Here is a 25804-nt window from a genome sequence, read left to right as displayed (position 1 = left end):
ATTTTAAATGTGATTTACTTGTATCTTAACTATAAACCTAGATGATACGAGCACAAGTTTTTACCAGTAGGGCTAGCTTGCTAGACTGATTAAATTTCAATAGTTTGAGGAAGTCGGCTGATTAAATTTTGTCTCTGCACAACTGCATGAATTCTATCTAACTATCTAATTTTATCAGCATATTGTAAATGAAATAACTACTATTTGCAAATGGCAGTCGTCAATGAGAATATTTCCTGTTAGATTTATTATCATTCCAGAATAAAGCTCTATGAATCTCGACAGGAGATCATTTACTTGGTATGAGTCATAGGAAAAAAATCCTCCATTAGCACGTAAAAAAAATTATTAACATTGCAAAAAGAGATTATTCCAATTAACAGATGCTCATGACATTTTTGAATACTGTAGCGTTACTGGTCTACTACCAGCTCTACTTGTACGCGAGACACCTCGATTGAAACCACTCAGGGATCCAGGAAAACTACATGACGTGTGCCATTATGATTCCACATGGAGACAGGTGGTCTATTGTTAACTTACCAAAAATTCATCGTCCTGAAAGGCATAGTGAAGATTGGTTATCCATCTACTGTCTCCGTACACTAACACGTCTCGTTCTTCTTGAAAACATGCAGTCTGTTTAAAGAAAGAAAAAATAAAATGAAAGATCAGACATTGTTTTTGTTTTTAATATTCACGGATGATTGAAAATAACACACAACCGAGTAATTTGATGCTGTCTTTGTTTTGTTTTTACTCATGAGAAAAGTACTTTCAACTTTTAAATGTTCGCAGCCCGAAAGCTTCACAATATGAAAGCAATTTTCAATGACCACAATGACCCAGTGACATTGCCACTACCATTAACTACAAAATATTCTTAAAGTCCCCGGAGAAAAAATTTTTACAGACATTTATCTAACACAAAATAATTTTAATTCAAGAGATATACAGTAAAACCTAAAAGCAATCTGGTATCAAATATGTGGGTTTTCACAACTACGCAATGCCTGGGGGGGAAAAGGGAAAAAAAACAGAATTGCAACAGTGTTCAAAACTCAACAAGATATATAATCAACATTCCACTCCACCAGCAAAGTAGAGCACAAAAAAACAACTGTCCATTTCATGGGTAATAACAAGGCACTGTATTTTATATTCTCACAACATCAAGATCTTAAAAAAAAAATTAGTAGCGTAAACGGCTACTCCGCAGGTTGTGAGAGTTCACTCGATCCTGAGAAAAGGGATAAACATGCATTCTTGCTGCTAGGGCAAGTGTATTGTCTCAAAGAAAGGCCTTTGAATTCAAATTTGCGAAAATGTTAGTTATTTCATCGTGAGAGAACGCTGAGATGACGTTTCTGCTTAAAACATGTTAATGTCAATTGAAGGTCAACCTAATTTTAGGATTCATGGCTACCTTGACATTTCATTTAAATATGATAAAAACCTAACAACAGCATCTCTCACATTTGTTATAATTTCATTTCCTCAAGACACCTCAAGCTTTGTTGCTGGCAAGTGAAATAAAACAGGAATCTAATAAACCATAGGCAACCTTGCGCATAATTTAAAGCCTCATGTGCACACGACTGATCAATATATAATCAATTCCCCAAACTCTATTACCAGTACATTTGGTCAAGGTCATGACGATTTCTATTTCAGTAACACAGTCAAGTACGCTTTAAGACACAAATCTAACGCTAAAAAGATTTGACGAGTATGTTTTTTGTTTTTTTCTGTTCCACACACAAAGTAGGGTGGTTACCGATTCTCTCATTGCTTTTCTTTCTTTTTTTTTGACCTGCAGATGGGAGGGTAAATACTACTGTATTGTATTGTTGTGTACGAGTTTTTTTTTTTTTTTAACAGTGAAAAATTCTCTACATGCTTTAGTCTTTAGCTATGGTTTGGTGACGCTGAGTGGGCTGTCCACTAATATAACTTGTAACTCAATCACTTGTAGCATTCATGTTACTCCTATTTGCTAGTCCACAACTGCACGGTGATAATAAAGCCAAATGAAATCAGTGGGCTTGTAACACTCAACGCTGTATTGCGAGCTGAGAGGGTGCAATCACGCAGCTTGGGTTTCTCTTACTGCATTCTCATTTCGAACAAATATTTTTAACGTTTCAAAAGAATCACGTTAATAATATTTAAACAGAAAATACTGAAACACATTGAGATATGGATTTGGACATGCTTTGGCTCAGAATCAAAACGTACTTGAGGTGTAATTTCTTTTATTCAAGACAGAAAGAAAAGAAAAACAAACGTGGCATGACCTTTTAAAAATTGACATCATGGGTGAAAATATTTAAATGATTACCCCGGTATGCAAAGTTACGGTAAACAGTGGGCTTTTAAAGATATCATTTTTTTCATAGCTAATTTACTTAATCAGTAATTTAACTAATTTATGATCCAAATAATTTATAATATAACAGAAAATAATTAACACTGTAATATCATTGAAGAAAGTTGAAAAATAGTTATCAAAAACGAAGAAAATGCTAAATTCGCTACAGTTTAGTTTAATTTCAAATGAGTTTGAAAAATCAATGCAGTTAACATGTAGGTAGGTCCTAAAAACAATATGCAGCCGGCTCACTCACTCATGCTCACCTCAAATCGACACCCCCCCCCCCAACTGTTGACATAAACAGCATAATGCTCATACAGAGTGAAAAGTTTTTGTTATCTGAGACAGCGGGAGGGTTAAACTGAACTTGTGAACCCTTTGCATTTAGAGTGGGTTTGAAGCTATTTTAATCCGGAGCTAAGTAATGTGAAAACACCTGTTTGTAAGGTGGTGGGGGGTGCTGCACCTATTAAAGCTATCCTTGATAAAAAGGTCAACCAATATAAAAGCAAGGTCATCAACTGCGAGTCACCTCTTTCAAATTCAGAGTAGCACAGCCCTTCCATACCAAAGGTTGACAAACATTTTACAGAAATACCGGTAGCATCACTATGAAAAACGATTCTAATTTACATCAGTACCTGTTCATAAAATCTTTATAAAAACGTTTAATTCCCTGTATTATTTATTCCCACAATCTTTTTCAGAGGAGATATATACCAACAATTTTTATTTACATTCAACTTTCAAGGGAGATCTGAATATTAAATAAATGGGGACGGTCATTCTTTTTTTACAATGGTATTTGTACAATGACTCAATTTCAATTTCTGTGACCCATTGTGAGGGTTCACTGTTCAAGTGCCAATTATTTGGATTCAGCCTTGCTTCTTATATCAAATCTCAAACACATGCCAGAGTTAATGAGCGTGTAACTGCTTCACATTTTATTTTTCGCCTCCAACGCCCCTTTTCATGAGTCACCCATTAACAAAATTAATATGTTTTTAAATAGGAAGACATTTGAACTGCGAGAAGATGTCAATATGAATTACATGCAATTTGTCCGTATCAACATTATGCAAGGCAAATTTGTATGTTTTCAGAAAAAATAACCATACACTGAAAGTTATTTAGGTTTTACAAGATATCATGGAATATCAATTAAAATTTGAAAGAATACGAATATGCAAACATACAGGACATCCACAAAGCAGATGTTTCATTTTGAAATGTAATACACCCTTTGATGCACATGCTGTGTGGAGGGAAGCATGCTGTTTCCTTTCTGATTCACTGAATGGTGTTCATAGTCAGCTGCAAGTCACTTCAACTGGACTGCCGACATGTGACAGACATGCAATGGTAGCTTTTAATCTGCGTGCAATGTGTGTCAGAAATGAGACACTCTTTAGATGACACCAGAATATGTGCCAGTATATATATGAAAAGACACTCCCGTCAAGGCTGTACATTATTAAAAACAGGATTGGCATAAAATTGTCATTGCTACAGTTGCTACATGGAAAGACGATAGCTACAGCATTTAGACAGACAGGAGATGGATACCTAATTAGATGCGAAAGTAGGTCAAGCCATAATGGGCCATTCAGGAAAAAGTTTTGTAGGTTGATATCTAGAACACTGATGGAAAGTGAAGAACCACGCTGGATCTGCGACAATGACAACAGGAGATAGCAAGGAACCCATTTTGAGGATAATTAAAAAAAAAAAAACGAAAAATAAGGTGATAAGGTGACATGAAGAAGAAGAAATAACTTTGGTGACTTTCTTACCTCTGCTCTTTTCAACATTTCCCATTTATTCAATATTTTCATAGCATATACATTATCTGTGGTTTTCAATTTCACTACTGCTACCTGCAAAGCACAAATAAACATTGCGTAATCAACAATAATCTAAGCTAGGAAGTGAGGGAGTTCACAATAAATCTTCACTGCATTAAATAAACAACAGTTCATCTCTGTTCCAACTATAAAAACTGGTGACTACAGAGCTGTAATTAACTGAATACATCTCGGGAGAGAATACACAAGTTTCCTTTCCACATACATATTATCAGTTGACATCGCCACCTCTGTGCGAACACTACGTCATCACATTAGGGAATAAAGCTCACTTCATTGAGGACGAAGAAAACAAAACTCAAACAAATGGGTCCTTTCATACCCAGACCAAGGGCTTAGTTTTGTATTCTCACTCAAACATATGTTTGTGGAAGTGAAGCCGTCACAGCTACGGTTAACACCAAGTAAGGGGCTCCTTCAGCGTGGGGAGATTTACCTACATATAAAGGTAGTCAAACATAAGTGTTATGATTTTTTTTTCAATCCATACAAGTCAAGTATACTAACAGCTGTGTATTCCACATAAAAAAAAAAATCAAAGCCTTAGAATGACGAAAACTGAATGGGAAGAGCCTCTGGGGGAATAGAAGGGTTTTTCAACACCTGAAAAAGCCTAATCCGCAACAGTAAATCCAGGGCTTAGTTTTGATGCAGAAAGCGATTCTTTTTATTTCCACAGGATGAGCTGAAAAATGATGAATGGTTTTGCGGTGGGCAATGGCTAGCACCTTTCATTGTTACCATGCATGTAAGACACTATCAAAAAACTCCATTTATCAACTGTACTGAGTCACTATGAAACGTAAGCCGAGAGAGGCCTGCAAGCCCCCCAAAACTTTCTCATTGGATAAGAGCCCGTCGCAAGTAATGGACACCCTTTGTAATGTGTACTTCAGATGAACTTACCTCTCCAAATGCCCCTCTTCCAATCACTTTTAAAGTTTCAAAATCATCCCTATGAAGTCTATTATATTTTACTTTATGTACAAGAGGTCTGGCTGCAAGAGAAGAAACAATCATGATAAGACAAGAGCGGGAAGAAGAAAAAAAGATTCTCAACAAAAAGCTATTAATGATACTGACATATCAAGACAGAAGTTTCCTATTTGTGAGCACCAACTCAGTACTTAAAGCTCTATACAGGTTTAATACTGTAACACATGCATTGACAAGGACACACACACATGAAGGCCTTGCCATTAGACTTACAACTTCCCTACCTGGTGCCACATGGCTCACTGAGGTTGTAAACAATCCAGATGAAGCTGGAGCTACATTTAAACCATGATTCCATGTATTTGTGTCTTGACAAAACACAAATTTGCGGATTTCGCACTTGTTTATTGAACTTGAACCAATTTTAAGATTTAGGAGGAGCATGTCATTGTAATCCCACATAAATTGGTTTGGATTTGGGACATTATTTTGTCATTGTACAGCTGTAGCTGAAACTATAGTACCGCAATATGGTTGAGTACAAATAAAAATTACCAATGTAACTATATTATTTACTCTAGCGCATGCACTGTGGTCAAAAAGTCATATTTTAAAATAATCTACTATTAATACAGTAACTACAAATACTGGCTTATGAGCACTTCTCTTGGAGATGTGCTTCTAATAAGTTTGACAAGTGTCCCCGACCCTACAATCGACATGAACGGACTAAGCTGAGGTCAAAGGGAAACAATTCAGGACAATAATTTACAACTGCACCACCAAATTACAGTGCTGTCATCAAAAGATTGGGCTATTCAGTGCTATATGATAAATGATTTTAAAATGAGTACATCATGCTGGACACTGATACTCATGAAAACACCCCAACATTTCTAATCAATTCCATTCATACATTCCATGCTTTGAAATTAATAACAGCTGATAGCCTTGTTTTGTTTTACTGATATCGGTCTGCAGCTAACTATACAAATTGATAACATGTTCCAGACTACCGACTGAACATGTTTTGATTTCTCCCCAAACACGACTGCAAAGGGAGAGCTCCAGCAATGTATACAAGGACTAGACAATATAAAGGAATGAACAGTGAGTTTCTCATAAATTAGGCTACATTTTAGGAGGGTCACGAAAGGTCACAAGCCCATCCCCTCCTATAGTGCACTCTCAGAATCTGAGCTGTGTAACTGAACCAATCAAGTGCACACAACAAGAAAACTGCCACCGACAAAAGGTATTTAAGAGCCACTAATAGAACAATTCAGAAGTAAACAATAACACGGGCAGGCATATATTTATTTCAAACTAAACATTTAGGAGCATTTAGGAGCAAGGATCATATCATTTTTTTGGCCAGCCACGAACCCTCACTGTGTGTAGTATTTCCACAAACATTAGATACTTTAAACAATGTATAACAAATGTATAACCACCGCAGAATAGACTGTACACCTGCATTCAAACTTCCCTTGTATTATAATAATTATGTGACCTGCATGTTTTATGTAGATTTCCGGAGTAGGCAGACGTTACATCATAACGTCTGAATCTATTTCATAAGCACATGGAAATACAGAAGCCAGTGTTTATTCAAACGCAGTGTATTCATCCACTATACAACTTTTACAATCAGGTAGTTATATTTGCTCGTACACAAATTTTCACAATAACCGACGACTATTACGCTGAACAGAAAACATCTTAAATTTATTGCTGACAAATTCTTACGATGTTCAGAATATAAAATGGCAAATAAAATTCAAACTGATGCAATTACTTTTCTTGAAAACGATAAAAATGCATCTGGAGTGTTTAATATCACCAGTAGTAATAACACAGTAGTATAATAAAGTCTGAGTGACGGTGTGTGTTTCATTGAGACCGATATTAATTAAAGACCGAGAGGAAATGTACATATTGTATATATTGCGATGAAATTAACACCCAACTGTCTGACGTGCAATATTTGTAGTATTTAATATTTATTCTAGATGGATGCTGCATTGAAATGAAACATGCCTTATCGTGGAAGTCATCAGTATTATTTGTTCATGACCACTATTACTGATAACTCATATTGAGCCGATTGTACAACAAACAGTACCAGTGACTAAATATTAATACTGGTTACTAAAGATATATAGTTATTCAGTATCTACCAAACTGTCTTGATTTGTTGAGATCAACAGAGAGAGAGAGAGAGAGAGAGAGAAATAACAGACATCATACAATGTATGCTCTGGGAAAAACAGCAAAGGTTTTCCTGTGTAATAATGTCAAATTTTGCTTCTAAACATTTGCAAAAAGACCAAATATGGTCGGTAGAGGCAAGTTTCCATGAAATTTGAATACAGAGAATTAAAAATTTCACTCAGTTTTTAAGTCAAAGGAGTCACAATGACTTCCGGGAAATACACATCATACCCCCAAGTGGCCGAAAGTGATCATAATAAGAGGTGAAAATGTTATGACTAATACATGTTTACATTTGAAAATATTTATTACATCATAAAATGTGACAATTTTACCCACTTTATGAGCATACTTTAAATCAGATACACCAACACACAGAAACTATAGTATGGCTTTCCGCTAACCTTTCCCCAGTCGCCAAAAGGCAAGTTTCATTTTGCTTTGAATACAATAAATTGTGTCACTTTCACCACAGATGGCCAAGTGTCATTTAAAAACATGAATCATTCTGCAAAAAATCCAACATTACATCCACGGAAATGTGAAATTAAACATCAGAAATAATATAATGCTTTATAATAAAAAGCGTATACGGTATATTACAGTTCACAATTTTAATTTTCTACAAATCTGACAATTTCATTTTGTTTTTTCATTTCTCGCCATGTGCAAAGTGGCTAAAATAAGTTTTTACTTGGCTTAGAAAACAATGCAGTGTTTTAGTCACTGTGGATAAAACTATTGTATCATTAGTGAAAGCCCAGATAGCAAATAGTATTTAAACCCAATACAAAATGTAGGTACAAATTTGTTTTATATTCTTATTTTTTTTGTAGAACATATTTGGTAGGGGGGTGTGGGACAAAACATGGTTAGATTACCTTTTAAAACCTCTCTTATCGCCTGATGCTAATTCCTATAAGCCAAATAATATTTTTACTAATATAAACTTTTCTTGATTTTTCCAATTTTAATGGGTGTTACCAAATAGCTTTGGATTTGAATGAATCGCTAGGATCTGTCTGGTGATTATTTCATGAATATTTTATAAATTTCCATAAAACTAAGCTGTTCATGCTTTTATTAAGCAGGATATATAAATTAGTCAGAATGTATTTCAGAGCAGACACTACACTCCCATGAGAGTTTTTTTTTTTTTTGGCAAAGCGAAATGATACCTAATATGAACAGAAGAGTAACATCCCACAGTGAAAGAAATAATTCCATTGACTGACTACTTGAACTTAAAATGCATACCATAAATGGAGTGTGGGGCTACACTTGTCTATTATGTCAGTGGGTGAAATCAGCAAGCTGTGACATGGCAGGGGATGACTCATCAGTGGTGTACATTTCACTTTTCAATACTAATACTTTTCAGGGTTGACCTAGTTATTCAATGAGAGATCTTCGGTTGACCTGCGATGACATCATAGTTCAGTCTAATGTCAACAGTTGAATAATTAAGATCAAAGACACTTTTTTGGAGGTAGAGGGGGGCAATTCCTCAAAGGCACTTTTTTGGAGGTAGAGGGGGTTGTCAACAGAATATCAATGAAATGTATTATGTATCTGTACAAGGTACGAATGTCAGACTAAGGTTAATAATCATGTGTAATACTTTAGAGTAAATCTATTTTCACTGAAACCCATGAATCGGGTTGGTACAAGTCATTTACAATATTTTCACTGGATTGTATTTTTGCAGGATTTTTGTTATGCTGATTTATTCTTTTGATGATACTAAATTCATTGTAAAAGCTTTAATTATTCATTTGCTTTACATTTTGGCCAACTTAAAAATGCACTAAATAAATTAAAACTCAGTAAATATATGCAAATTATACACATACTGGTATTACCTCTATTAGATGAGTACGCTTACATAAATGACAGGAGTGTGTATTTGGTGAATAAATACAATTGTTGGTTTATGTGCACTTCTGATGGAGTAAATACGAAATACAGATTTTCTTCAAAAAACTGACAGCTATTGAACAACAAATCCACAGACAAATAAACTCAACGACTTCTCATTGTATAGTATACCGCAATTTTCCATTTGATTAATGGTTTACCAAACATTGCCGGTTTGAAACAGCATGGAATATAAGAACCATAGGACAATAAAATTTCATGTGAAGACACTCAATATGTCTGATAGTAAAATTATGTTTCAAGAAAACCCTTTCTATCCGAGACACATTGAAATAGTGAAAGGAAGCTCCCATTTGTGCAGTTGGAAATTTATGGTCCTACCAACAAAGAACTGAATTAATTATGCAATAAATTCTATGCTACAACAGAATTACTGTATTCATTACAAGTAGATGTAGGGCAGTTTTGGAAATTGACATCCAATACATGAAATGAACATGTACCATACTAACTCTATTAAAAGCGCATACATGTATAAATAAAAAATCTCATTGGCTGCATAATAAATCATTAAAATTACTTATTCTGACGATAGAAAAATCTCTGTAATTTACGCAAGCAATTAGACTTACAGTATACAGTGTCTCTTGTTTGTTTCTTGGTGTTTTTCCTTTCAATAAAATACAATTATATGCCAGTGTATAAAACACTAAAAATCTAGTGTTTTATACACTGACAATACTAAACTGAAAAAATATCAGAAATGAGAAAAATTCTGATGCTTAATTTCTGAAAAAAATAAAATTATAATTAACTTTTTTGTAAAAAATTAAAATTAATTATTTCTATACAATTGCTCTATTAGAAATGCATCTCCAATAGAATCCTATAAAAACATAAACAGGCGTTAGTTCTATACTGAATCATTAAAATATTAGCTATTTTGACCTCAGGAACAACTATGTAATTTACATAATCACACATGCTACAAATGGAACAAGTATGGTAAAGTATTCAAACTAAAAACCCTAAACAAACACTTGGCACTTGATAAGAACCAGGGACCATTGGTTACATATCAGACAACAAATCATTTCCTATCAACTATAATCATTGAATTTCTAGAAACGCTAATTAAACGTCAGACACAGTTTAAACACTGGGAGACAAATACATAGTTACCATGCTAGTCAAATCAAACACTGACAAAGATACTGTAGTAATTTGTGATTGACCACCAAGTCTCTTCCTGGGGTAATTGCACTCACAGTCTAACGAGAATTATTTAATTATACTTGGAGAATAACAAGCAGCCTATCGGCTGAGATAGCTCCGCTGTTAGCAATGCACATTTCAATTAAAGAACTGAAGACATCATTAGAAAATGAACAATATGAATAGTATCAAAGCAATCGGACTTACAGTTTTTAACAAGAAGTCGAAAATATCACTTTTTACCAAAAATGACAAAAATATTCACCAAAATTAGAGAACTGAATATATCATCACAAAATGAACAAATCTGAGAAAGGTCTACATGTAGTATCTATATATGTAATATCAAAGCAATTGAACTATTGGTTTTTAACAAGAAGTCGAAAATATCACTTTTTACCAAAAATTACAAAAATATTCACCAAAATTAGAGAATCGAAGATATCATCACGAAATGAACAAATCTGAGAGAGGTCCACATGTAGTACCTATATATGTAATATCAAAGCAATCAGACTTGCGGTTTTTAACAAGAAGTCGAAAATATCACTTTTTACCAAAAATGACAAAAATATTCACCAAAAATAGAGAATTGAAGATATCATCACGAAATGAACAAATCTGAGAGAGGTCCACATGTAGTACCTATATATGTAGTATCAAAGCAATTGGACTTTTGGTTTTTAACAAGAAGTCGAAAATATCACTTTTGACCAAAAATGACAAAAATATTCACCAAAATTAGAGAATTAAAGATATCATTACAAAATGAACAAATCTGAGAGAGGTCCACATGTAGTATCTATATATGTAATATCAAAGCCTTTGCACTTGCGGTTTTTAACAAGAAGTCGAAAATATCACTTTTTACCAAAAATGACAAAAATATTCACCAAAATTAGAGAATTGAAGATATCAACATGAAATGAACAAACCTAAGAGAGGTTTACCCAAGGTACATATACACCAAGTATCAAAGCATTCAGGCTTGTAGTTTTCAAGAAGAAGTCGAAAAAGTAAAACATTGACACGGACGACGACGGACAATCACTCATATGATAAGCTCCGCTCGACAAAGTCGACAGCGGAGCTAAAAAGTATTTCCAATACGCCATTATCTGGAATTTGCTACGGGATTCAGATCTTTGATGGCTTCCATGATTTTTGTGTCCTGAGTACATGTCGTAGTGATGCAAAGGCATAAATACACAGTACGGTAGCACAGCAAAGACAAATAAACTGAAAATTACTAAGGCACTGTAATCATTTTCTCGAGTGTGACAAATGTATATTTCATGCAATGGACAATGTTATCATCATCAACTGGTACATTTCCCCCCCCCCCCTTTTTAAATGGCCTCTGGGGGATACTTCATGACTGGGTGAATCTTTTTACCAAATAGAAGTTTTCTTTACCAGGCGTGCACTTGCCACCTGTCCTGCAGGAAGACAATTTATCCCTTCGGGGTTTTTCAACGCAGCAAGGCCGCGCAACAACAATACAATACCAACAGTGTGAAATGGAACGTGAAATTAAACTCAGTGAATTTGACATTTTGTATAATCGTTCACGCCAAGAAATGAATGAGGTAACAGCGAACAGCGAGTTGTCTCGTCTCGGCCAATACCAGGGGGTGTGACAAATGAGTCTATAGGGGGTTTTTGAGTAGAGAGTGAAATATACGACCCACTATTTTGTTTGTACAATCACATGAGCTATACAAGGTTCACACATCTTTTATATAGATGCTTCCGGGGAGCCTTTGAAAAATGTGTTTGGATGCATTACCAATATAATGTACCTTAAACAAAGCAAACTGACCGCTTTACACCCACCATTCTGTCAACAAAATAAACATATACTATATTTGCTTTAGATACGCGAACAATTGTTTATGCAAAGCCCCTGCTTAAAAGTTAGCAACTCAAATCAAAATTACAAATTTGGTGTGGTCACCCCAAAACAATAATTTTTTACTTATAGGACATATCCACAGTGTCCATCAACGTAAAGTTACATTTACAACTCCAATCTATGATACCGGAAATTTCAGAGAAAAAAAAAAAGAGTGACTTAAAAAATAACCCATTCTAAAAATACACATACCAAAAAGTGATATATTTAAATAAAATCTTACATCCGCTTTATGTCATACAAATTAATAGGATCTGCAGTAATAAGATCTAGAAGATAAATTACAAACCCAAATATGAGAAAATATCCTGGTGTATTTCACAAATATGAAGGGTCATGTATAACTTTATGTAACACACACATCCAATACCAGCACCCCCTTTTACTCGTAGTCTACCATGATGAGGAATATTATTAACCATGATGATGATAATAAGATTAATTAATTATTCAAAGGCGAATGTTTGCATGTGTTGTTGTGAAACAAGACATATTACTCTTTCATACAGTTATAACACATAGTGTTGATTAAAAATTGACATTTTTTAATAAACAGATTTAGAGGGAAGTATACTGATAAATTTGAAAAAATCTACAAAAAAAAAAAAAAAGCAGAATGAAACAAACATTGTTTCTCAATGTCTTATGCAAGTAACGTCTTTCCAAGAAATACTCCAGCAGTCCCAACTCGTGCCTTAGATCTTAGACAAGTATTTGAAAGGAAAAAGACAAAAAAGAAAGAGGTCAAACATACATCACAGATCACAAAATTAAATATTGATTCCCATTTTCAAAATATGCAGTTTTTTTTCTCCACTGTTGTTTCCCAAGAATATTGAAACAAGTATTACATTAACACAATGTAAATATGTATATAGTGGCAGTCAGGAAGATCAAAGCAACCAAACTCATACATTTCCTACAATTATAATTAATTTAATACCGGTACACAAGAAATTGTCTCTTTGTAATACAATACTCGCTTGGAAGGTATTGTCTTGACAGTATGCCAATTTCCTAATTCCACGTTAATTTCCTTAGACAGTATGCGTGCATATTTTTTTAATTTGAAAACATGAATCAGGGCTAGCTTCCAGGTTATGTTCCCATTCTGTGTCAACATTACATCACAGCATACCAGCATGCTAAGACTGTCTCTCTGTCAGTTATGCAAATCAGCCTTCAGGGTCCTCAAATACCAGCACAAACCACCAAGGTTGAAGGCTCTTTATTCTCAACCAAAATGAGAGAGATATGTTGATGTTGACCCCTATATATGAATGCCATTGTTGGTTTACTTCTAAAGGGTTACTGTGACAATACTTTTAAAACTGTATACAAGAAGCAAGGGGTAATGTAGAACCTAAAAGCAGAATAAATAATCGTCAATATTTAAAAATATATGAAAGGTTGTTCGATTAAATTCATCTTATTGTGCTTGGTTCTATGCTTGGTTGGTTTATATATATATATTTATAGATTTATTTCAACTATTTGTGAAGATGACTACCCTGTACAGTGACTTTGTAAAAATCAAACACATTCCAGTTACAAGTTATAATAAGCCTTTGGCTTAAATCCATCGCCATGGTGTTCACTGTGCTCCATGCCAACAGCCTGTCCCATTTATTAGAAGCAGTGCGAACAATTCCAAAGCCATGGTATGCTGCAAACTGAAGGCCCATGGAAGGTAATCTACATATGAAAGCTTACAAACTGACCAATCAGCACAGACTGTGACAATAGTGACAGTGTTTGAGAAACTGTACATGTAATTTACATCATGGTGTCAATTTCCAGAAAGTGGGTCTTGAGAGCAATTGGCAGCATTGTCAAGTTCATTTCATTTGTTTTGGGGGGGGGTATTAAATGGGGTGTTTCGATTACTTAAAATTCATGTAGTAGAAACCATTTCTTTCTTCTTAATTGAGGAAGTATTGTCATGTAAATTTGATCTCACAGATGACAAATTTCTCACATCCAAAGAAAAGCAAGGTGAAAGACAATAACAGGGTCATAGGCAATAGACATTATGAACACAATAGATCATTATTCTTCAATTAAGAGACACCAGAAGCCCATTTTTTTGTAATAATTAAATTGAATCCTCATTACACTAACCATGCCACTGCACCTGCTGCCTGGTCTCGAACATATCTCTTTTAATTTCCCAGTGTCAATTTCATCAGAATGTCACATTTCCGAAAAGTCAGTTGGCTCCCCACCGATTCCTGTACATTCATAACTATAGCCAGACTTGAAAATAACTTCCTGATACATTATCTGTCTTTCCACAAATAGAACACAACTTCCTTTTTACAAATTCAATACAATACAGTAAAATTAATTAGAATATTATATTATATTTACCATACTGACAAAAAATCAATTATAATAGCATCCCTCGACTGCAATTAACCAATATCAAGTTAGCTACATATTAATATTTTAAACAACAAATAGTTTTATTTTTTTATTTAGAGATAAAAAAACTAAATCATCATGGTCATATCTACAGTCACATGATCAGTACTTGTAATGGACAAGCCTCAGCCCAATTTTTCAAATTTTACCTGCGCTGTTATAACGACTACAGTAAACCTTTTGACCTTTCATCGGTTATTTATTTCAATTTTACTTTATGACCACATAGTTAATTAATGATTAGTAGAACACCATCCCAAACAGTCAGTCTCGGATCTATGATGTAATACTGCAATGCTTCACAGAGACATTGAAAGCAATTGCCTCAATGTCCAAAATGTTTATATCTTGGTGTTCTTATTTAAGTGATTTTCCACATACTTTTCATATTTACTACCAAAATTTTATCAAAATGGGTGCCCTCTGAAGTGACCTGTAAAGGGTGTGTGTGTGGGAGGAAGAAGGCACTAATTACAACCATTCATTAATAATATTTGAGAGTCAGAAAGCAGTACACATACCAATACAAAATGTTGACATTTTTTAAAGTTGTATTGTTCACAAAATTTGGTTGAAAGCAGTTGCAATTTTGAATACACAAACGTATTGCGCCATTCATCAGCTAAATTATTTGTCTTTACTGTGATAAATCCAGTCACGAATTGCAATTCAAATTCTGCTTTGACTGCAAGCTAAACACAACTAACCCAGGAAGTATGTCATGTTTGCAGTTTGCTCGGACTTTGTAGTAATGCGAGTACCGCATTTTTTCAGCCATTGAGCCATTGCGCAACTACCAGGCCTGATAAATCGGTTGCCTGTATTACCCCCCCCCCCCCCCCCCGGTAAATATGTATTTATCGGCACTGAGGAGAGCCGTATATACGAGTCACACAGTTAATTAAAATAAAACTGTTATACCAGCACAACATATACCGGCCATGTGCACACTAGAAATAAACACATCTTTTATGCCTGGTGATTAGTTTTTTCCCAACATGTTTATCTTGTTCTTAAAAACTTTTTGGTTTCTTGCTGCTGGTAACATTACTACATGAATGGGTACATTTTCACTATTTTGCTTACGAATAATGAGTGTAAACATTGCATGTTGATCAGCATTCGGCAATCGGGGATTGAAATGTCGTGTTTCAGTGGAGTTTTCAGCTCTGACAGGTTTCTTTTTGTAAAAATAGACGTATGCGTCCCAGTGGTATTCCTGGTAAGAAGTCAATAAATCTTCATTTTCCAGTCAACGCCTGAACACTTGTATACTTGGCCGTTATAAACTTCAGTAATTTAACATCAATGCTTAAATTTAAGCCGATTTTCTATTTAAGGACTTTGTAAAGAATTACTCGCTATGATGACATTGGAAAGTACGCATCGAATGGCTTATAGTTGGAGATACTATTTGATTGGTTGAATTTGTAGGTCACATCAGGTCAGTGGACATGTGTATCATAGTAAGGTAAGAGGTCGTGGGTTGCTCGTATAATTTTCGGCGCACCGACTTTTCACTTTAAAAAATTCGGCCTGGAACTTGCATAGTGGGATAGACTTAGTGGCTGAAAAAACACTTTAGTGGTTTCTGCAGTAAAATGGTTGTCCTATGAATTTGAAAGGAAGCCAGCCTTTTACAGGTAACAACTCAAAATTCTTGCGTGCATATCTGATTAATTTTAATTAAAATTTTACACTGAATAATAATTTTGTGATATAGTCAATCATTAATCGTTGAAATGATGCCGAACTATCAATCACAACCGCATCTACTGAACTGCTTGACGATGTTCGGCTATTGACAAAGCAGATATCTTGAGAATGCTCTAGCTGTTGCATATATCAGTACTATAGTACAATATATTACTTGACGTGTCAAAAACAGCAAACACAATTATACATAACTCAAATAACCGAGTCACTTAAATCTTCAAAAAATATTTGTTCACAAAGAGGAGTCACCAAAAAAGACAATATGGCCAGGCTGAGGTGGAGGGAGAGGGTATATATATTATATACATGTATTCACGGTGGGAAGGTATGCAGTGTCAACAACCCCCGTTATATTTTACAAGTCGCTTGAAATCAACAACATGTCTCTTGTAACCTGATCCTATGTACAGTTTCGAGTCAAAAGCCTTTCTCCTGCAAGTGAGGACCAAAAACATGCGTGTACGCATATCAATTTTTATTTACAAGACACCCTGCTGACGTTTAAAGAAAAGGAAAAACATAAACAACAACCCACGCGGTCAGAAATTATCACTCCCAAAACCAATGATTTAACCTCCTAGAGAAAATGGACAACACCCTTTGTTCCCTTTCATTCTTAGGTATAACTGATCCCACCTGAGAGTGCACCAAATTTGTTAACAAGAAAATATGCATTGTGGCAGAGATCAATTTCACAGCAGACAAACTTATTGGTAAATTCCAGTGCGATGGTATCAGTTTTACAGATCCAATCACCGGGACATCTCTATATTACATGATGCTTCCCTTTTGTGATTTGTCTGAAGACAGCTAAGGCTTAGCTGGAGAACCCTGGAGTACCATGGACAGCATCGTGGAGACTGGTCAGTTGAAATAACACATACAAGAATGTAACACGAATTTGTACATTGACACACATCAGAGTACGGTAACCGCCAAGTTAATATAGTCCGGTTGCCACCACAAACACGTTACACCACACCAAGACATCATTCCGCTAGTGACGATATCATTTTCCACCAACATGCAATTGAAGACATTTTCTCAGACCAATATTTTAGGTTCTCAGTAACATTTTAATTTGAAAAACAAGCCAAAAGAACCAACTTACTATTTGTATGTAAAGTCTGTATCCAACAGAAAACTATTCATGCAGTGTCAAGTAACCCCAGTCAACAAAATCTGCTAACCTCCAAATTCTACTTTCTTTCAGGACTCACAGGAAATCATACAAAATAAATGGATATATTTAAACAATAATTTTCATTTTGCTATCGAAATCAATTTGTTATGATTATTTATTCAGAATTTTTGACATTATTCAATGAATATTATTTTCTTTTATTTACCAGTTTTTGTTACCAGCACCTACCAAGTAAATTATGATCAATTGACCTTTGACACAGGAGAAACTACAACACAAACCATTGTACATTTCCAGGTTACTTCCTACTTTTTATTTCCAAGTGACTTCTTTGATGAAAGCATTTTCACTCATTACCTGCTGATGCAGATTTTTCCCATTCATTTTGTCTATCACAGGAGGGTTTCAGATGTTGGTATGTTATGTTTTTAGTGTGTGATTATCCTCTTCATTAGAAACAGTATAATTTAATTTAATTTATGAATTTATAATCAAGTTTTTCTCAAATTAATTGCATTTTGATCGTCAAAGCAAATAGACCATCTCACTTCAATGCTATATTACGACAACAGTCAAATCTATTGTCTTTTCACAGATTCAATAATATCTGTAATACACAAAATGACCAGAATGAACTAAAAGTCCATATCAATGTCAAGAGCACAAAAGAAAAAAAAAGTTGGGTACGAGCACACAAATGGCCTCTTGTTTGTGCTTGTGTTACCCATTTCACTCGTCCAATAAACAAACAATTTCTGATCAACACAGGAATTTGAGTGAACATTCAACATGAATGCATAAAACCCAAACCACTTCCTTGACTATGAACCACATTAAAGGGGGACTCCCTTAGTTGTGTAAGTGTCCTTCACTGTGCAACAATGGAAACCTGATTTACGATCTAACACAAGCAGGAGTAGATTCTAAAATTTCATAGCCCTATTGAATATGTTTAGCACCGATTCCTTAAACATGCTTTAATGAGTAGGATCTCTTTATGCATAACCATACCCACCCCTAACTTGAACTTGGATCCATGGCAAATAGTGTGAGCAATATTAATTATTTATTGGACCCAAGCCAGTCCTTCTTCACAGAACATCACACATGACTGGGTCAGTGGCCCCTCCCCACTTCCACAACGATTGAAATTGTTTTGTTATTTCATCACGCCAATAGACACAAACACTGAATAAGAACTTAGAAACATGTTCCGTCATAATAATACATAAACTATGTAGGATAAACAATTTGATGTGAAAAATATAGAACTTTCAGAACAGATTTGTTTGTGTTATGGGATAATAACAAATAACTGGATATCATTATCATCTATATTAACAAAATGCAAAACCCAAGCCCGTAGGAAACGTATGGATACGGGCTGACCAAACCACAAACATCTAAAATTTTGATTGACGCACCCTACCACCAGTCACTTCCTACAGAAACGTCACTGGCTTTCACTTAATGCGTCAATCAAAATTCACGACCTCTAAATAACTCCACAGTGTAAAAGCATCCATTGAGTCGACGAAGAACGTCGACACTGTCACCGTACAGTAGACACTTACCCCACTCAACAAAATCGCTGATGCATTTTTCTCTACGGAGTGTTGAATTGCAGCATTCGTCATAAAGCACCACTAAAATATCCAGCAAACATTCTAAGCTGAGGGCCTGGCCGTTACTCTCCTGAACTCCGTGCAGATAAAGTCTGTCCAAGTGACGGAGTCTATCCTCAGCAGCCATGGTTGCTTTAAAGATATAGTGATTCCCAAGGAAATATTAAACGGATTCAAGATCTCTCCCAGTACGAATAACACCACATCACGATGTGATCGTTCAGAATGTATACAAAATTCGGAAACACACGGCGTCGGGCCCTTCACGATTTTATACTCCCCGTATTCGCGAGCTCCGGTCTCTCGATATTTTGCAGTCGATTACGCCATTTCTGGTAATTTAGCATCATAATCCTTCATCGTTGAAGATGACCGTTTTTCCGCTGTTCGATCGGGCTGTATTTTGATACTGTACGATGAGCTGCGATGGCAAATTCGGCAGAGTTTCCACAGCTTAACTGTAAACTTCAACAAAGTCTTTCAGATGGAACTGTATAAATGGCCGACCATCGTCGCCGCATTGCACCATGGGACGACACCCACACGGAAAGAGGCTGCGTATAGATGATGTCAGTTTATTTTAACATAAATTACTAGTAGCTTCGCAGTGAGTTGCTTTCGCGGCGAGTAGCTTTCCCAGTGAATATGCTTTGTTGCAGTCGCTGGTCCTTCATCGGAGTTGAGAATTAATGGTTTTGTGTCTCATGAACTACTTGTGTTAATCTGAGATTATCATCTTTAGAAGCTCAGTGGTGGCGGCACCGGGGGCGGGGCCCCCCGAAAAAAATGTCCGACTGCTTGCGCCTACGGAGCGCAAGGAATGGTGAGCAGATCTAACCACCCCCCTTATGCAAAATTTCGTGCCACCGCTTCTGGAGCTGTTAATTTGTCCTTATGTTTTGTGCAGTTGCCCTGGTAGGAGTTCCTGAATAAGACCCATATGCTCTGATATTGTGCCCTAGTTTCTTACTTCGATCAAGACATTTGGCCATTTAGTAAAGAATGGGCTTTACATCATGCATTCTTGTTATACTGCTTAGTGACTTGCCTCCATGCTTACTACCGTATAAGTAATGATCTTATTGGTGTTGGTGTTGAAATGAATGTGGGTGATTACGTAACGTGGTAACAGACATTGTGTCTGTCTATTCCCGACAATGAATAATGCCCAGAACAATTTTACAATATAGATAATTGAAATGAAGAAATATATATATTAATTATTTCTAACGTAATGTAATACAACAAATTACAATTAAACTTAAAGCGCGGTAGTCGTCGCGCTGCGCATGTGCGAGATATATGGGTCTCATATAAACAAAGATGGCGCAGATCAACGAGTACGAACTGACACGTTTCCAAGCTTTAATTAGGTAATTTTCATGTGATTGGAAGGTATCGAAGGAGTCACCGGCGGTAATCAGTGCAAGTCGCGCCCAGGTCAAACCTCATACTTGTGATTCCCATTTAAAGAGCGCATTGAATTGTGGGAAAATCAATGTTTATCAACACAAATGTCGAACATGCGCAGCGCGACGACTACCGCGCTTTAAGAAATTGCAATATAAAATATTCCAACAGAGATACTTCAGTACTGTGAATGACATTTGCTTGAAATTGTAAACAATGAAAGATGTATATTAGATGAGAAAATAAAACTATGGCAAGGCATACCAGTTTGATTGGAACGTTCACAGCTCTGATAGCTGCGCCCCCTAGCGACAATTATTAGATACTAGGTATACATAGTTTTGTCATTTCTTGCCATGTGCCAAATTAACCAGTTAAAATGAGATATTGCATGAGTATGTATATGTAATGTAAAATTATTGCAAAGAATTTTAATAGGAAATCTGCTCCCAACTCTTCATGGTGGCTAAACTGACTTGGGTAGTCATGTCAGTGTGTCAACATATACACATTTAGTTTTATATCAAGTTTGTGGTAAAGATAGTTGATTTCTATCCCTGATGAATAAGTGGTCTGACACATACAGCCTTGCGTTCAGTTTACAACACTGCAATGTGATTTGAAATGCATGAAATTGGTTCTGTAATTGTCTTTGTTGGTTAAATAAAAGACTGTACTGAACTTGCATAAACATTAACATGCATGATTCCAAGCATATGCAAATAGATTCATAAATGAAACACACCAAATACGAAATGCAAAGCAGAGGGAATAGGTATAAGCTACTTTATAAATAAATGGCCATGTAGTTACTGAATATCGTTATTATACCAGCAACTTTTGTAGGTATCATAGTACACTGGCAGGAAAAACGTATGAAAAAAGTAGTAATGAAATGACTGGTATGGAAAGCTACAGATGAAATTAGTTAATTGTGGAGCAGATTCAAGCCTGATAACACTCCGCGACGGGCGATATTTACGATACTTGGCCGGCGGCCAGTGTTAGTTTCGAAAATATTTGTTCTCAGTTTTATAAACTGGCTTGACAATTCCCACCACCAATTAGATATAGTGTTGCATTTTGGCTTATTTTTAACAAATCCAAAATCATTCTCGATAATTTTGTTCACTTTGCATGTATATCAAGTGACGACCCCCAAAACGAGAAGCACACAAAACGTGTCTCAAATCGTAGTAAACGTCACGTAGTGACCGACCGTGGGACCCAACCATTGTTTACCTTTGAGGGGAACTCACCTTGGAATGTATCATAACAAACGAGGGTGAAAACCGTGATTATTTTATCAAACAGTGAAGACCTCGAAAGTATTTTTTCGGCTTGAGCAACGGCTTTTGTGCTACAAAAAAGTACACATACCTAAACGGCCATCCCTCAGAAATGATTTAGCCCAGACATTTTCGTGTCAAAATCGCGAATAAACTATCCTTTTTTACGCAATCTTGGAAGTCTAAACCTAAAATTAATTTGGAAGACATGAAATGTAATGCTAACGTTTCTTCTAGTAAAACACGTTGTTCTATGCAACATCGGGAGCGATGATGACCCTGACATTCGAGAACAATCTAACAATCGTCATTTGAAATTATGAATCATTATCTACCTTTGAAAGAATACCACAATAATTTATTTGTGAATTATACATTCATGTATATATCATTCTTGTACGATGATGCAATTATAATTTGTATCATTGTCCCATTTTAATTTTGAAACAAAAATAGTATAATGAGTTTGAGCTATCTTGAAAACTCTTGTGAAATTTGTTCAGCAAATTATTACTGTTTGGCAATACGCCATCAACGTCGAAAGAACCAGGATCATGAAATTGGCATCCTGACAAAATTGAAACCACGACGACCACCCCCGGGGGGGTCACGCTATATGCTGTTACTACCCCATGTGTGTTCCAAATTTAGCGGGAAAGCGGGGTGTTTTTCACCTTCCAGAGCGGGCCCGCGCGGGAGGCAAATGCTAATGTCTGCAATAGGCCCCCAGAAATAAACTCACAGGGTTGCTGCGCCCGCTGTAGGGCCTCTCTTGAAACAACCACTCTCATACACCGCCCTAGGCCCCGAATTGGCGGACCCATAGCCCCTACTAGGCCGCAAACGTCCGCCTGAACTTTTCCACTGGGACTTACCCGCCACTTCCAACACGAGCATACGGAGAAGGCAGTGGCGGATCCAGCAAAATGTATTGGGGGGTGCAAGCTTCGCTTAAGATATACGGAGCGAAAATCGCAGAGAAGCTATGCGTAATCCAGATGATATGAATCGTCATGCGTTCGGGGGGGGGGTCATGCCCCCCCCCCCGCCCCCCTCTGGATCCGCCACTGGGAGAAAGCTTATTGTAATCAAAGAAACGAAACTAAACAGGACAACACACATAATAAAAATTGAACGGTATTCAGTGAATATGGATAATAGCAAATCTGTAATTAGCAAAACAAGGTTCTTACACGTACAAAATGTACAACTGTCGGTGGAAACTTGACCAGTATATTTAGCTTTCAGTCAGGCCCGTAGTTTGGGGGGTTCGGGGGGTTCGGTCGAACCCCCTAAATTTTGGAAGTGAATAGATTTATGATCGTAGATTAGAACATAATAAAACAAACAGTATTAATTAAAATAATTATCGTTGTTTAAATCACTTGACTCCGTGATGTAACTATCAGAGTAATGTAATGAGTAATGCATAGTAATGAGCATTTAGGTGGCAACGAGCTTTAATTGTCAATCTTGAAGTTATGCTGTCTCAGCTCAACAGCAGCCAATCAAAACAGGTTGTTATAAATAGGCATCTTTTATTCGTTTTTTCCGCGATGGTGTAATGAAGATCGCGTTCAAGCACCTCATGTTAAATATTAAAACAACATTGAAACAATAATGTAATGGTAGTCACTATCTGAATGTTGTGGTGGTCCTGAATAGGGCAGTTTGTCTTGTGCTAATGTTCGCTCAGAAAGTAAAGTGTGGGGATCGAACGGGATTGACACGACAACACGACACTGTACTTTCCTAGTTTGGTTCATTAGTTTTGTATTCTTCAAGTTAATGATGGCATATATACTGTTTTGTTCCAAGTGTATCAGCCAAATGTAGTCAACTTATTGTATTAGTATGTGTAGCCTCTGTTATTGGACAATAGTGTGCAGCTACGGGTTGGACATATCATTAAAAAATGCCGAAGATTTATTATCACGAGTTGTATAGGTCGAAGAGCTTCTTGTAGCCAACAATTTACCCTACAGTTTTGCTTCAGCACAGAAACTATGCGATGAATCATAAATTGCAAACATATTTTTTTTTACACTTTTTTTTTTTTTTTTTTGATGTCTCAGAAAATTTACTATATTTTTAATATGTTCATAAAAGGAGTTGTAGTCATTGAAGTCTATTGACACCGCTGCTAAACTGCCACTGTATGCATATTATATTACCGCCCTCTAAAAACAGATTTACAGTGAACCAAATATATTTACATACTGTAAGAAACTTGGTAGTATGCCATTGGTTAGTGCATTTAATTTGTTTGATGCAAGCATTGTGCCAACTATTTCTTATGGTAGCGATATGGGGGTACGTAAATTCGGAAATCGAGATGGTACAGATAACATTTTGCAGATATCTACCCGGTACTTAGCATTAATAGTTGTACAAACAATGTAGCGATATTAGACGAATGTGGAAGGATGCCATTGTGCTGTGGTTATTTCAAGCGTTGTATCTCATATTGGTTAAAATTACTGAAACCCCAAAACATGTTATATCATGCTTAAACGATTAGACAAGACCGGCAGACTTGCTTGGGAAACCCACATAGAAATCTCCTGTTCAAATATGGTTTCGGCATTGTCTGGTTTGAAAAACAAGTTGGAGATACTGCAAATTTCTTAGGTATATTTACTCAAAGAATAAAAAATATTGGCATGCCTCAATTTCTCAATCATCCAAGCTGTGTACTTTTGGAAAAATCAAAGTAGTATTATAACCTGGGAGATTTATTGGCAAGCAATTATAGACTAAAATATATACTGACGAGTTTACTCTGTTTTGGCCATAAACATAATGTAGAATTAGGCAGACACAAATAGATACAGTTAGATCAATATTTTTTTAGTTTTTGCAGTGATACGTTCGAATTTAGCATGGTAGAAAATGAAATTCACTTTGTTTTTATATGTCCATTTTATAATGATCTAAGGGCTGATCTTTTGTCAATAACCCTATGCAATTATGCAAATACTGACAGTCTGGGCTTACTTCGTCGCAACACAAACTGCCACACCATATATCAAATAGCTCTATATTTTTTAAAAGTTTTCAAGCGACGAGATGAATATGAATTCAGCTTAACTTAGTACCATATGTTTACATGGATGTTGTATTGTGTTTAAAACGTGCTATGCACTTTTCTACCCATTACATTTTGTACAATAGGCTGAGGCCCTGTACAGAAATAAAATTACATAATACAAAATTGACTAATACTAAAATGAATAATTGTAGACAGATGAAATCGTGTCACTTTTATGTGCGCTGACATCTGCGAAGAGCGAAAAAACTCGTAAGTAGTCTTCTACCTTAAAATACTTAGACAATAATGCTAAGATAAGTACAGTCTTGTCTTTTTTGTGTACAACATTTTGCCGTAGTGGATCAATGGTGTGAATATTTTTGTCTGTAGGTGGGGAATGGCTCAGAACCCCTTCTCTAAAATGGTAAAATAGTCCAAAGATGTTATGTGAAATACCTTACCAATTGAATTTAGAATCGATAATATAAAAATGTCTGTAACAGAGCTCAAACATACTTTTTGAATATTATAAAATTCACACATTTCACATCAAATATATAATTGTTGTTTTCGAACCCCCTATTTAAAAGAGCTGTCAGTAGTGTATACAATAACATAAAACATTTGCCGAAAATAACGGGATTTTAATTAGTAAATGGTTTGTTTCGCTAATTACAGATAATCGAAATCTGTAATCAGCGAAACAAGGGTCTGACACGTACAATATTCACAACTGTCGGACGAAACTTGACCAGTATATTCACC

General features: G+C 35.7%; 1 protein-coding gene across 6 annotated transcripts in view; it reads right to left on the bottom strand.

Annotated features, from left to right (window-relative positions):
- The window catches only part of LOC100377053 (serine/threonine-protein kinase MRCK alpha), a 47372-nt gene extending 27518 nt beyond the window's left edge, over positions 1 to 19854 (bottom strand). For 4 of the 6 annotated variants that reach the window (XM_085494280.1, XM_085494267.1, XM_085494270.1 and 1 more), the window contains exons 1-4: positions 19259 to 19853; positions 5149 to 5240; positions 4171 to 4254; positions 544 to 639 (exon numbers count right to left, since the gene is read on the bottom strand). In XM_085494280.1, coding sequence (XP_085350406.1) covers positions 544 to 639; positions 4171 to 4254; positions 5149 to 5240; positions 19259 to 19436 — 450 coding nt within the window. In that variant the 5' untranslated portion in view covers positions 19437 to 19853. Of the gene's footprint in view, positions 1 to 543; positions 640 to 4170; positions 4255 to 5148; positions 5241 to 19258 lie in introns of all 6 variants that reach the window. The other 2 variants (XM_085494257.1, XM_085494262.1) reach the window with 1 other exon arrangement.
- Positions 19855 to 25804: the final 5950 nt, after the last annotated feature.

The sequence above is a fragment of the Saccoglossus kowalevskii genome, chromosome 2 (assembly GCF_978046115.1).
Source record: "Saccoglossus kowalevskii chromosome 2, keSacKowa6.1, whole genome shotgun sequence".
Taxonomy (NCBI): Eukaryota; Metazoa; Hemichordata; class Enteropneusta; family Harrimaniidae; genus Saccoglossus; species Saccoglossus kowalevskii.
The sequence above is the reverse complement of the archived record's forward strand: the minus strand, read 5'-3'. Positions and strand labels throughout refer to the sequence as shown.